The sequence below is a fragment of the Opisthorchis viverrini genome (assembly GCF_000715545.1).
Source record: "Opisthorchis viverrini unplaced genomic scaffold opera_v5_1, whole genome shotgun sequence".
In the NCBI taxonomy this organism is placed as follows: Eukaryota; Metazoa; Platyhelminthes; class Trematoda; order Opisthorchiida; family Opisthorchiidae; genus Opisthorchis; species Opisthorchis viverrini.
In genome coordinates, this window is record NW_008751657.1 from 6,166,820 (window position 1) to 6,182,052 (window position 15,233).

Here is a 15,233-nt window from a genome sequence, read left to right on the forward strand (position 1 = left end):
CTCTGAAGGTAAGTCCGTCTATCTTCCAAAAAGATGTGGCGAATTAAGTCAGGGGGGTTCATGGGACTTGCGGAAACATGTAACAAGCAGTCAGAACGGCATTTGACCTTTACCTTCATCTTAATCACAAATGCTGCTAAACATTGCCATCCATGAACCATACTGTACGACCCGTTGAAGCCTTTCCTTCCGTTTTAGAATACAACTTCATTATTTCCCCATACATATAACTCTCACCCACCTTTAATGGAAGGTTAGACAGAGATTCATCCTCAGCTGATATAACGCAAATCACTTCTATTCACAACAGGACGCATGAGACCTAAGGTTACTAACAGTAGTTTGTAGAAAGGGTAGACATCTCCGTTGCGACCGTCAACAATGCGTCTACTAGTGCTTGATAGACTTGATAATTCATGCAAAACCACGCCTGAATAATCAACCAAAAAGAGCTACTTCAGCCCATCCTTGGAATACAAAGCATATGGGAAGAAAGAATTGCATCACAGCTGCGTATATTCGACCAGCCGATAAGTTAGAAGATCCCTGCAGAAATTGGAACAGGATAGGACAGGCCGGAACATACTCATGTACAGTCTACGCTTGTTTGTCAGCGTCAACACAAATTGAAGAGAAGACAAATGCTCTGAACGGGATGAAATGTATCGACTGAAGTATGAATATATATACGAAGACCTATACAGATGCGCAGAGCAATTTACACAACCCGTCCAAACAAGCATGGACGTTTTGAAACGGATACGTGGGTTCTGATGAAAGATAACAAATAGGAGTCCTCAGAGGTTATGTACACCTGCGTTCATTCGGCTGAATTGGATAGAGATATTACAAGTCCACGATAAGAAGAAGACAATCTCTAACCACAAGGCACATAAGACACTAGAAGAAACATGAACCAAGATGAACAAATCGACCGGCTCATCCACAGAAGTCGGACAGTGGTCAAACAAGGCACCAATAATGACGCATAGAAGGGATACAAGGTTGTTATGTCGCCCGTGGCTGCCTAGCATGGAACATCATAGACTGCTGAGAACAGAGAGCATTGAAATGAGGACATAAGGAGGGAAAAGTAAGAAAATGAAAGGTGGAACGGAAGCGTCTCGTGAATGGAAAGTGATAACTGTACACAACACAGACGAGTAGACTGAGGTGGAGACGAATCCGACTACGCATTTTCATTTAGTTTCACTCAGTAGGACTGCAATGTACAGCACAGCCGAAATCGTTTGGTCCCCTTGGTCAGTTCGACACAAGGAGAAGAAAGGATCTAGTAGGATATTGTACACTCCAGTAGGGAAACTGGAAATAAAGAAACTATGTACAACCATACGACCCACGTTAATTAGTGAGTAACATCACTAAAAGGGATCGCAGGACGTCTCAGAAGTAAGGGGAAAAATTTAGTCATTGAAAGCTGCCGACGGGAGTTGAACATCAGAAAATATCAAGACTTGGCGTGCCTATGGCAAGATCAGGTGAATGACTCAATGGCATGGTACTGTTGACATAACAGAAGCATATGGATGGGGAGGCATGAACGACGATCATTAGTCACTGGGTTTACAGTCAACCAGGACAAGGCGTTATATGCTTCTAGAACATAGCGCAATACATCACAGGTACTTGTGGAATCTAAGGAATGGTTTGGTCGGTCGGATGTTGCCATACCGGAACCGACACCAGGGCCGGCGCTCGGTGGTGGGCCAGGGGTTCCGACGGCGGCAGCGGCAGCGTCATCCATGCCTACCAGACTAGTTTGCAAGTGCAAAGCTGACTTCAGGCAAACCGGAAACTGTAGACTTGCATGCGGGCAGGCAGCCCAGAACCACGACGGTAGCGGACCTGCAGGGGCAGTCGATACATAGTATCCCATCGCCAATGGCTGCTGCATCAAATTGGCAACTTCGTCCTGCAAGGAGATAGATAAGGTAGTATTGAAATAACAGAAAGAGAGTAACCACAGACTGAGATTATCGCCTAGTTATTGGATCGCTGTAATCAACCTATATTTTGATTGCCCAGAAGGGACAGGAAGAGTCAGATTCGATGACATGCAATCAGGTGTAGAGGGTATGGTAGGAGAGTTGGTCTTTAAAGATTAAGCCTAACTTTGCCACATTTGCCTGCGGGATGACTGCATTCACAAGTGTATTGCACCCAATCCTAAACCACCAAACACGAACCACAGGGTTAATTGATATTGACACATGTGCCCATCTAACGAACAACACATCCGGCTCAGTAGTTGTTGCCTGAGTGATGATAGTGATCACGAATCAAAAACCGTAGCTATGTCCAATAACGCTGCCGAAGTACCCAAGAATGAGTAAAACCAGAAGACCCATCTGCAAGATAAAACGGCACAGATCCTCAACAACTTTCTAACCTACAGGCGAGAGGCTAAGGTACGATATGAAGAAAAAATGTCTAATAATGTAGTTTTTAGATTGGCATTTAGTGAGAATGAGAATGTGGACAGAATTGCGATATCTGTTTTCTAAAGAATAATTTAGGTCCTCACCGATGACCGGCAGTGAGAAACTCAACCGGAGAGATTTACTGGGGAAAATTAGGAACTGAAATGACTTACCGGCAGGTCACTCAAGCCGTAAGGCATTGTGTTGAGCTCAGGTCCAAACGTTGACGAGTGGGATTCAAACCGGTCACTAGGATGGACAGCATTCGACAATCCGTTGAGCATCCCACCACCCAAATCTACGCTGGAGCTCGACATACCGTGCAAACCCACAATATCAGATGGGCGATCGTGTCCCCTATGATCGTGAAGCGAGCCGTTGTAGTCACCGTGTCCTAAGAGGTTGTCCGCCGAATTACCAAGAACTGGACAGGTTCCAGCATTACCACCAGAACCACAATGGTCAGTGACTCCCCCGGGGCCGACGGCAGCCCCCAAACCAGCCAAACCAAATTCTAAGCCTGAGGGATTGTCAAACGCCGCAAACATAGCATCCGCAGCATGACCGGAAGCATCAAGATCACCCAGTTCATTGTTGCCAGAGTGTAGCCAATCCAGCAAATCCATACCGATCATTACCTCATCCAAAGCCGGTGCATCATGCTCCTGCGGAGAAAGTGAGTGAAAAAAATGACACCACTCTCAGAGTATGACTGGAACCAAGTTGTCAGTGTTTATCGGAGGTATCACATCCAACATGAGAACCTACTGAATACGTATCTGTCATTCGAACACGGTATGGACGCCAGGTTAAAGGAAGAGCCATAAAGGGCTGGCAGTGGGCTAGGTCTGAGATAATTCGAACGCTATGCGATCTGGTGACCGAAAAAGATTCACGGGCGTACGCATACATGCATACAGCTAACTTAATGCAACCCTCCTAAGAATTCAGTGCAACAGAGTTACACTTCACTACACGAGAATAAGGATTTCACCTACCTTTTGACAAGTTTACAAAACATGGAAAGCAAATCTAGAGAGATAAAAACCGCGCAAGACTGCTTATTTGTTCCCACGTGACAAGACCGCGGAAAACCACATGAAATGTCATTACAATCCGCAGAAAATCTATTTACAGATCCCAACATCCATAGGTTAGACTTGTTAAATTGATGCAGCGTAACATACTGTCGCAACAGCAAAACCAAACGTGCCCTCACTCTAGTAGTTATGTTCTTCCCTTCTGTTCTTAACTTAAAAATAAAAATTGAATCGCACGTCGCTTATGTTAATTAATGGACAAGTACTGGACTACAATACACCTGGCAGCGTCCTCATACAGCTGCTGTTTTGTCCAATCTAGTTGCGGTTGCTATGTGGCGTATACCGTAAAAATTTGGTGCTATTTCAACTGGGCGTTGTCGCGCATAAACATTTCAAACTAAAAAACAAGTTCGTAAATGGAGACAATGGTAAACAAAAGGGGTTGAACAAAAACTTACGGATAGTCCACTTGCAGAGGTACTCGTCGGAAAGACGAGGATATGCGTCGCACTGGGGACCTCATTCGATGTCATTGCATTACCAACCATCATAGTGGTGCGCATGCCGAACGCAGAAGGCGTGTATCCACCACAAGTCCCCGAATTTCCACCTGCGCTTGTACTGTTTGAACTACTGGTGTTACCACCACCAACACCACCTCCGCCACCACCCCCTCCACCTCCACCACCAAGGGCCCAAGCGTCCTCTGGCGAGAGGCCGAGCCCAGGATATATCCGAAATGTGCTCTGTGGTTCCAAAGAAACCAGACAAGCACTTATCAGACTGGGTAGCTCGTGAGTGCAGCTATTGGATCCACTGGCAGAGTTGACCAGATTTAACGTAGCTTTGGACCCACCGGGCGGCTGAGAGGAGACGCAGGCGGATAGATTACACGTTGAACAACGATCACGGAAAAATCGGTTGACATCTTGCAAACTTTTTCGACCCAAGAGACCGTTCCAACCTATTAGCGAGAATAAAAGGGAGACAGTACTGTGAGCAGATGAAGATGAACATCGCATACAGGTGTGTCGTGAAGCATCTTGTCTTTACTAATTAGCCAAGCATCTTCGTGCGTCTCGGTTTATCGCTTATTACAGTACAAAGTACCGATAGTGAATGATAACTAGAAGTTAGGTGTATTGACATGAAATTCTGAGGTTCATTTTGGAGAATGTCCGCTGATGAGTACATGGACTGCACGGAAAGCACGTGCTGAAACGATGAAAGTTCATATAATGTCACTCAACACTACCGCTTGCCCGATTTTCGCCTTTTCAAATTTCATGATTTTGGGTGGTGGTATCCTGGTATTCCATTAAAGATTTTACCATGAAAGTGGGGAACCGAGAATCATGAGTCAGTTGCTTCCTATTGGTAACGGCCACCAACTTACAACATACGAGCCACGTGTAACCTAACCATAAAAGACAAAAAATCTCACAAGTCGCGCGGCCTTCCATTTGGGAAGTTGCCAACTGAGGATCCAGCCAATACCGAATCAAGTACTGGCAGCACAAGTGGCACTATGTCCTATCAACGTGCGGTCATAGTATAGATAAGCCACTTGTAGCTGAGTGGTATAGTGCAGATATTAAGCAGAAGGTTACAGGTTGGGTTCATCCCAGAGATTCGCAGCCCACACGGATGATGATTCTCAAAAATGGGAAGACGGCTGTAGTTTTTTTCACTGGATTTTTAAAGTAAACTTATTTCAATCAGAGGATGAACTCCCAAGTGAAACTTATGATTGCAGTAGTAATTTTCCTAGGACCACTCCCTCGCTTGAGGGCTAGACACGCATTATGCTGTTGGAGGGACTAGTGTAGAGTGGTGCAACTGTGCACTGCATCAGCTCAGTAAGTTACCTAATTCCCTGATGGAGTTATCTAAAGTCGATTGCGTTCGATCACCTGATGCAATCCAGTTACTGAAAAGCAGTTACTTATTGAGAGAATGGAGTGTGTGCCTTCTGTAAAACTGTAAAGTGTACCCATGGGATGCGCGAGGCCGGGAGATCAGGCGGAGGGACGTTCAACTAATGTGTCCTACGGTAATGCCAATACACATAGAAAGAACAGATTCCGATTGGTTGCATGACAACGGATGAATAAGCAGGAATACGAGTGAGAACATGGGGTTCAAATTGTTTCCCATTCTCCTTTGGACATAGGTTATAAATACTATATGAAAGCATTATAAGCCGTTAAAGAACAAATAAATCAGCCAATCTCGTTTGCCCCCGACTTAGAACGTCCATACCACAGTGGCACGAAAACGATCACAGAAGGGACAAACAAGCGGTAGAGGGAAAAAAATAAACCAGAACCGACCTTTCAATTCGCCGTGTCCCAGCCGACCGACGCGACCAACGACTAGGCGCCACGGATTGGCCGTTCGACTTATCAAGTTAATCATATAGTCCCACAGTCGCAGCAAACCGATGCGACGAGGACTGACAATTCGTGTGCCTTCAGAACCTGCTGGTTGTGGCTGCGCACCGCCACATTCAGAGCTGGAGAAGAACGTGGATGGAACACGGATATTGATTAACGTCTGATCCAGAAGGCTGCCTTGTTCGTCCGTGAAGCTGGCCAATAACCACTGCTGATCTTGCGACAAACAATAGGCAACAAACAGAACGCAGGAACGATGGAAAGGATCAGAAGGGGGTAAATCCCATTGGCCGAAGAGCTCCTGTGTTCCAACCAACACATATGGCGGAGCCTTGACTGTACGCCTATGTGACGACTAAAAACAATGAAATACAAGTCAGGTTAAAAATTGCTACCTGAACACAGAGAATAACAGTGTTTAGAACGCTTTACGTACAACTAACCAACAATGTACGCCTCATGTAACAAGCAACATCAAAATAACCACACAGTTGTTACGTGTGTGTACGACGAAACATGATAGTGAGATGGGACGTGGTTTCCATTTTTTTGTCGGTCGCCCGTGTAGAAATTCGTCACAAATTATTCATCTAGAAGCGCTCTATGAGGGGGTGTTCACTCAAGGCAACGTGCTCGTGAGGCTTCCCATGCACAACACATCATCTAGAAGTAAACCGGACAAGCGGTACGCCACAACTATGGAAAACGGAGGAATGTAATTGGATCAGATAACCTCATACGAACTGGTCTTTCGAAGTAAACAACAAAGCGGAGGCATAGAACTCTGGTAAAGTTAATCAACACTAGAGCACCATCAAAATTGCCGATAGTAAGAGGATGATATCACCTCAGCTAGTCGGAAGATAACTCAAAATACTCGGGACATTTGGACGTTCAATTAATATTGATGATGGCCAGGAAATGGTACATGATGTACACACGATTACAGTTAGTTACGCATCCGACTAGCGGAACCGTTGTTCACTTGAACATTCTAAATAGGAATGATTCAGCCCACCCAATAAGAGGACCAACTGAGGGGAACCGTCAGAAGTAGCTTCCGCCAGAGACTGGGGGACATGAACCGTTAAAATGAGCTTCAAAGTGCCGCCCAGAAATGCCATGCTTCATGATCATCATCAGAGACAATAAAACAATGTTGGCACCGACGTTTCACCGCTGTACAACGTAAAAGCTCAATTACATATTCGAAGAACCAAAGTGAAAACTGAAAAAACGGGCTGGGAGAAGGTCTGGTGCTAGCCTGCCGCAGGCATTCTGAGGCACTTGAACCTCCAACCTCAATCAACAGTGCGTCTGTGTGTGTGAAGGCTCTCAGTTTAACAATAAATCCAATCTACGAAGAATCTTGCATGCTTTGTGATAATCAAAACAATGAAACGGAGCACCCTATATACAATATATACAATATATATATATATATATATATATATATAATGAATAACAGCCATCTGCCCGGATTTAGACCGCTAGGAGTAATTCAAATAAGCTTTTCAAATGCTCACACAAGCAAATAATATATTTACACCGTGTGAGGAAACAAAACCATTTTAAAATTATTTTGAAGTTGACGGTGGAGATAACTGAATCCTTCGTCAGCCATAACAATAATAATGATAATCATCCTACCATACCACCCTTTCGGTGCATAGCTGACATGCTACCCGAAAGAAGAACGGGGAATGAGATGGTGCCAGATCGGTTAGGCGTAGACGAGAGCGGTCGAGATGCTGAGGTTGGGCTGCATCACCATCGACAATAACCGACCTTGAAAAGGACACTGTGTGAAAAAAAGTGTTTGTTGTGCGATGGAGGGAAACTGAATCTAGAAATGAAGATATTGGCAAACTTAACCACAGTGTGGTTCGCTTAGAACATGGCAGTTTTCGGTTGAGCCAGGCAGTATTCATTTCCAGCAAACTGACGCCAGCGTGTTTTAAACCCAACCGTAGCTATTTGAAGTTTCAAGATATCACTTAAAAATGATCTTCCCTGGAAGGTAAGCTCTGTTAAAGACATGTTTATAAATATCCAAGTACCCTCTTAGCCCTCTTTTCCACGGCGCCGCACCCCATTCAAGTTAGGCACACTCAGTATGTTGACCAACAAGAAGCCATGGTAGCGAACCTAGATATCGACTCTATGGGCATGCGTCATTATATTGGATCCCCACCAGGTTCACCCCCATCTGCCTTGGGGCTAGAGAGTACCAACATTCGGTTAGTGTGTTGAGATAACTCTGAGCGATAAAATCCTGGGTGCAATGTCAGACTGACTTAGGTTGACAACGGAATCTGAGCACCATTTATGGATCATGTGACAGAATGAACATAAAGATGGCAATCGTTGTCTCTTCGTCGTATATGCTCTGGCTGATTGGTCCGGATGTAGACAAAGGCAACGTCTACAAAGGACTGCGTACACTCCCGTAACACATACAGTCACCCAGTACACGGAAATGAATGCACTAGTTTGTACTTAGATCACGGACAACACCTTCGCAAAAACTTAATGTACTATGATCAAGGCCCTGGCTGCGTTCCTTCGGTGGGAAACAGCCTCGTACACAAGTCAACCGCCTTTCGGGAGGCATCAAGCAAGACTTGACTGTGTTGAGATTCACGCCTTGGTTCGCAAAAACCACCTCGTCCGCGTGGCCCAGCAAACAACGAACGTCCTGGAATAAGACTGCAAAAAAAACAATGTAAAAAGGAAGCTAGCTGTCACACCAGGTTGCATGCCGAACCTTGCGCTGTCGTTGAAATTCGAGGTCTTGCCTCGAAAACACTTATGGCCCATGTCGGTGCGACACGCTTAATAAAGGAAGCAGAGATGTTCACGTCCAAAGATGTGTGACTGCCCGGTGAGGCATTCAAATACTTGTCCTCTGAAATGCAGGGTCTAAGGGCATTTCAGCATTGGCCATTTCACTATATGGATTTGAAACCTGAACTCTACACATTGACGATTTTTGCTACACGCGTCTGATGGCAACAACAGTTCAGTACTGACTCAGTGCATTAAGTATCGGTAGGTGTTAAGAGTCCAACCCTTGAGTGAGATCATTTCGCTACACCAACTGAAATGGGTACGTTCTACGCATACCATCCCTGCGTTGACCACATCGCGAATGCTTTGCGCGAGCTGAACGCAGTTGGAAGAAAGTGTGAGTAATGGGCCAGAACTCAGTCTGGGGAGAAACGCGGAATAAGATAACTATATAAGTAGCCCCTACCCTAAATTTCTGAGTGAAAATCCCCCGGTTCAGAGCTCCGGGGGAAACTTCGCTTCAAAAAGGTGACTCGTGTGTGTGTGTATAACATTACCCTATGGTTCTAAAACCATGGCTCACCACCTAGAAATGCCGGTTTTTCTGAGCTTCCCCTAAGGTTTAGCATTGAACTTGAAAACCTGTGAAAGAGTAATAGAAAAAAAGAACTGAGGCAACCACAATCAGACTCACCTCCCTCTCATTCGAGATAACTTCTTTCTCCGCTGCAGGACCCATACCTGTAAGTGTTCGGTTAGCATTTATTAGACTGGGTTCAATGTAACGGTCAACAGAAGAATAAAGGGCGAGCGCGACCGAGCGAAGTCGCGGTAAGTAGTCTGTCATGAGATGATCCATCGACAGGAACTGAATATTAACGCGGGGTTGCCAGGACTCTGGAAGTGCGGTCAGAATTTTGTTGGCGCAGCTCACAAATGCTTGCATAACGATTCGGAATAACTTGGGGTTCATATCACAGATCTAAAAAGATAATGGGAATAACATTCAGCAAGCTGGTGAACCAAAACCAAGAGCTACGGACTCAAAATCAGGATACACGGACATGTACCTTGCCGCTGAATTTATAATCATGGAATATGATAAGAAACAGAAGTGATAGGCAACGTTAACAATCCTCCGGGTGTCACCAGGCCGGTTTAAGACGCCGAGAGGTGATGATAACCAACATTACCACTGACTCTGTCAATACAACTGACGTCAATACAACCACGTTAGGGTAATCTTCTCGATATAGATGAATGGAACAAGGTGCGACTTGGTACGATCAAATGAGTTTAAGTTCAGTCGGGCAAGATGTGCCGTGGTGTAAATCCAGCTTAAGCAACCGGTGTCCTCCCCAAAGAAGGACTGCGTCAACCTTTACGAATGTTTCAATTTTTTTCTTATAGGTACACGGACCAACAGTCATGTGATCAGAGCAGTGAACATTGTATAAACTACAAGCTACCACAGATAACGTCGCCAACAATGCGGTCACTTTGTTTATTCATTGCAATTCCGCGCACTCAGAGTCAATATGATGAGTTGCGGAAAAAAACCAGATTCCCTGAATACGTATTTGGAGTTGTCGGCACCTCGGAATGATTGTGGTAAGATAGCACTAATTCGCTTCCCCGTCCACCTTCATTCCTTTCTGCACAAATGGGCTTTCAAATAAATCCTGGTTGTACGGCGGCGAAGCATCGGTGTTGGAAACTGATGTCATGCTGTTAATGATGATGATAATGATTGGGTGGGAAACTTCACATATATTTAGCGCATATCAAAAGGTCGTTTTAAAACCCACCTAATCCAAAGCTACCGTTCTGATTACTCGAACAATGAATTACAAAAACTTCGCACTATCTTCATGCTTTGTTTTGAAATTGTCATGCATATTTCTCAAGAAAAACTTTCAGTAAACTGTTACTGCGTTTAAACCCACCCACTCTGTTCGTCCTCGTTGTGCTGTACAAATCAGGTTCCATAGTTAGACCTTCTACTGAGTTATTTATTAGTACTGTTATTCGGTCTCACTATTATGACTACCAGCGTGATCGCTTTACACCTGGCTATTGATTGTGTGATGTACAGTCACATTATCACCAGTGTTGATACCAATGCACCACTGCCATACAACCACAAAGTTAATTTAACAATATTTTGAACTTGAGTGGAAAAAAGAGAATAAATGACGAAGGGGCGTGGTACACCACATTCTGAAGGGTCTACACCTCCAAGCACTCAATCTATCTGACTGACAGCACCAACGTCACTGAAATCGATCAGGTGCCATTCTTTTAAAACGTCTCCACCTAAGAGCTGGGAAACACGGGATCCCTGGAGGTAGACCGCAGCAAAAAGCTTAAACTCCTGACGATCTGTTTTGCATCTTCTTACCAAGTCATTTGTTGTCCACATCGAAGATTACGAAGGAAACTCGTTTCAGGATGCGACGTTATGAGGATGTGTAGCACGTGGTCGAACCACCGTGGCTAGTGATAATGGGTGTCTTTCCCGACCGAATTACTTGCTGCACTAGCAAATACGTTTTTTTCATTATTTCCCTACGGATTTCTGATGCGATCCGACAACAGCAACCTTTCCAATACATCAGTGATAAGAAAATGGAAGCCGACATCATCTGTCTGAAATGTACAGTATAAACCCTGCTCTGTGTTATGCAAGTGCCCTCTTACACGAAAACTGCGAAAATCATCCAGCTAAGGTCTTTCAGTATGATCTTGTCAAGTAGAAAAAGCAACAGGGCTGGGACACCGCCAAGGTCTGTATAGCAAAGAACTGCCAGATCAAAAAGTACGTCATTCGAATTTCCATTTCGCGTAGTTCAGCGGTTGACATACGTTCGATATCTAAAACTACCGGCCTTGAAGACGGACTGTCTCCCGCTGGATTCTATCGTCCAAAACACGACCGAGAAATTGCAGAGATATGGTGGGTACTTCCACTGTCTACCCAGTCGAGTGAGACTGACGTCTTGCTACATGTTACCAAGTAACAACGCTCACAACTACAGCATACAGACTGCTATTCTTGGACAGCTTATTTCACCACATATGTGCACTGAACGTATAAAATATTATCTGACATTAACTATAGTGAACGAAACCCCGAATACTTGTGCTTTTAATATTAGACCGAAAGCCACTCTCATTGGATGAAGATGTTAGCGACTGTCTAATTGGAATGTTGGAAGACGACAAGAGAAGGACCTCTCAGTTCCCCTTAAGTAGGAAACAATATGAGATCATGAATATTTGAGAAGCTGTCTCAACATTAACCGACCGGAGGAGCACTATCGTATCAAGCAACTGATCAGGGTGGAATCAAAATCACCTAAAAGTCGAACGCAGCTGACAGCAACTGACGGAGGGCAATAAAACTTCCACAGTTCTGCCGTCGCAAGTGACAGAATTATATCGTAAGAATGAAAAACCCGTGTCATATACTTACAATCAAAAACCCAGCCCCACTATCAACAGAATCAGGTGACAAACGAAACAGTTTACTGAGTAACCATCTCCACAGATAGTATCATTGCTAAAGGATACCCATCGAGAATAGGACCGAAACACGGAAAAGTTTCGGGAACAACCTGGATGCGAAACATCGCACCACTTCCCGAATGGCTACACAGCAACTCCGCTTTGGGGAGAATTCCTCATAAGCGGAACAGTCGACTCCTGTGATTTAGTAAGAAGAGAAATGTGTAGTTTTTCTAGTTCCCCATAAGTATATCGTTGAAGGTCCCAAGAAAATTATGAGCATCCTGTTGTACGGAAAAGGATAGAGAGCCTAACCTCGGAGGCTGAGGAACCCTCTTAAAAGGACATGGTCGGTAGGTGGCGGTTTATGATAGGTCCCCATGTCATTCTTTGCGATTCGAGAACTCACAGGCAAAGACAGTTCATGTAGTTAACAAGCTGGCGCGATGCCGCATTTGTCCCAGGTCGGTGCTGTCGGATGATCACGTCGGACTTTCTTGCTGCTCCATTATTGAGCAGTTAGACCGATACCTTTGTCTAATTGCGTTAGAAAGAGCGTAAGAAAATGCACATTTGAAGTCACCTTTAACATAACTTTCTTTGGCAGACATTTAGCTCGAGGTAGCTCAGTTGATAAGATGCGAAGCTACTGACCGGAAAGTCCGTAGTTCGAACCCGACTCTGACAAATCACTACTCCTGTCTAGGCTTGGGTAACCTGATGGTATTGACTGAAAGTTGATTGACTGAAAGCCTAGTAGTCTACTTCAAACTAAGCCACTTTGTTCAAGCTACACAGTTCTGAGTTTCAACGGATCGTTTACTGGAGTATCCGTAACATGATGGAGCTAACCGATGTGAAACTATCCCTTAAGGTAAGAAATCAACGCCACTCACTACGTTCGAACATGACTGCGTTAAATAATACCTGGAAAGCGACCCAGAGAGAAAGCAATCTGAATTGAAACATATTAGTCCAATACGGCACATTGCGAAGTATCTACGGGTCATAGGAGTGAAATTGTGCGGTTTCAGCAGGGTAGAACTTTGCAGGATGATTGTGATACTTGAGAGGAAATGAGAAAATCTAAAAGGAGGGAGGGGTTGAAGATTCAATGCTTACGTCAAGGAAGATGGCGAATTTGGGATATACCATCGGTAGGCCAGCTTCACAGTGACCACATCCCGTCACGAAAACCGTCCTAACTGCACTGATGCCAATGAAGTCTCCGGTAATAAAGCAGGCTGGTCGAAAGATTTTCCTCCATTTGGTTAGATCTCTTAATTGCCTATTTTGAGGGTATCACCATCCCACTAACCTGCTTAATTGTTGCATTATTACCGATTATTTTCCGGAAATTTGAATTTTTAATTTTCGCGCTATTTATGCCATGTTGCACGTTTTCCTAAAAAAGACCGCGCTTCGCTCCTATTGGCTAGTTGCACTTTGTGTGCTGACGCATTTATCGTTCTTCAAGGTCATTTAATATATATACACGCCCGCAAATGACATGGCGCTAACGAGTTGCCCAAAATATTTCCGATAGACAGTGAGTTGTACTCTGTTCGGGATAGTGTACAGAAATCCAGTACGCCAGTTCGAGAGAACTGGTTATGGCATGCAATTACAGACCAGAAGGCCCGCGGTTTGAAAACTCCCTCGGCATCTAGACTACTCTTGTCTCAACTTCTGTGCTTCCTCCAGGTGGCACGGCAGCCATGCACCGAAAGCCGGATGATTATTACGACTACCAGGTGGAGCTAAGTTGCCTTTTCATTTTCTCGACATTTGGATGCGATATTCCGTGCGTTGTCCAACAGGAGGACGGGAATTTGACCAACAGGCAGTTTCAGCGGAACAACTGTAGCTGGGCACCAACACCCCAATTACGGGCAAATCAAATTAAGATGAACGGCTATTGTTCGTCACCGGAAGGAGCGCCGCGCTACCAGTGAAAGGAAGGCCTTCGCTGCGGAGTTATTTATTAGGGAATGCCAACTGACCGGTTACAGACCATTGGACAGGAAAGCAAAACACTAATTTGCATCTTATTTACAAAAACTGGACATCCATCTTCTCCTGAACGCGTCTACTTGAACTTTCCTGAGGATTCATTGGCTCCAATCATTCCTCGCTCAAATCCAAGCAAATGTTACAAAGCGACTCAACAAATTCCGTAAGAGATCTCCCTTTTTCAAAAGACGCAAAGCGAAATTCTACGAAGAACACATACTACTCACATGCCTCCCCATCAGTGGTGTCACCGTCGCATCACTACCACCATCCAAAAAACGAGGCAAAAACTATCTTTAGAGACAAGATACCCGTATGAGTGGCATGTTCGTAGTCTCCGAGGGAACTGACGGTGATAGAATTATGTACGACCGCTGAGTGATGAGTAGTGGATACCGTTTCAGGGGACTGAACTGATTCACTATGAGAAAAATTCTGTCACTGATTTATGTCCGCTTTAAACGGATAACGACAGCAGCAGAATTAAGACTTTACTAGAGTTGCTAGGAAGTCTCTCACCCAGTAATAGGTCCTTTCAATATACTCGCATTTTTTCAAAACAAATAGGTTAGTTTATGCCTCATTGTCCTACTGTCGTCTCACATTTGTTGCGTACCAACTAAAATAAAAATGCACAACTTCTTTTTGCACCAGACGCACTCCACGGAGCTCATTTCAAAAATTTGTGGATTTTGAAAACGCAACTGGCTCCTCGGAGGGTGAGTGTTCTGGTCAAACTGTACGGTTTGAACACCCTCGAGCTAAGTTCCCGTCAGTTCGTCAGCAGCATATCCAAGTCTCCTGTGCAGAAGCGTTCAACATTCTCTTCATCGACCATCATCTACAGCTCATTTTTGAGCCAAATGCTTAATGCTAGTTGTAGCCTGTGCTGAAGGGTCAATGAAGGATGAATATGGGAGTGCACATTTCAAGCTGGTCCGAAAGCTTACACGTGGCTACACTTTTTTGTCGTACCGATTGTAGTAGCTTCTTGGATTTGTCAGAGAGGTTACATGTGCCGGCCTTCCTTCGGATGGGTTTGA

General features: G+C 44.6%; 1 protein-coding gene across 1 annotated transcript in view; it reads right to left on the reverse strand.

The window, feature by feature from the left end:
* Positions 1-514: 514 nt before the first annotated feature.
* Positions 515-15,233, reverse strand: part of T265_00098 (hypothetical protein) — a gene marked incomplete at both ends in the record, with an annotated part of 56,071 nt that continues 41,352 nt past the window's right edge. The window contains 5 exons of the mRNA XM_009163755.1: positions 515-1,933; positions 2,615-3,106; positions 3,943-4,448; positions 5,818-6,235; positions 9,365-9,652. Of these exons, the coding sequence (XP_009162019.1) occupies positions 1,496-1,933; positions 2,615-3,106; positions 3,943-4,448; positions 5,818-6,235; positions 9,365-9,652 (2,142 nt within the window). The remainder of the gene's footprint in view (positions 1,934-2,614; positions 3,107-3,942; positions 4,449-5,817; positions 6,236-9,364; positions 9,653-15,233) is intronic.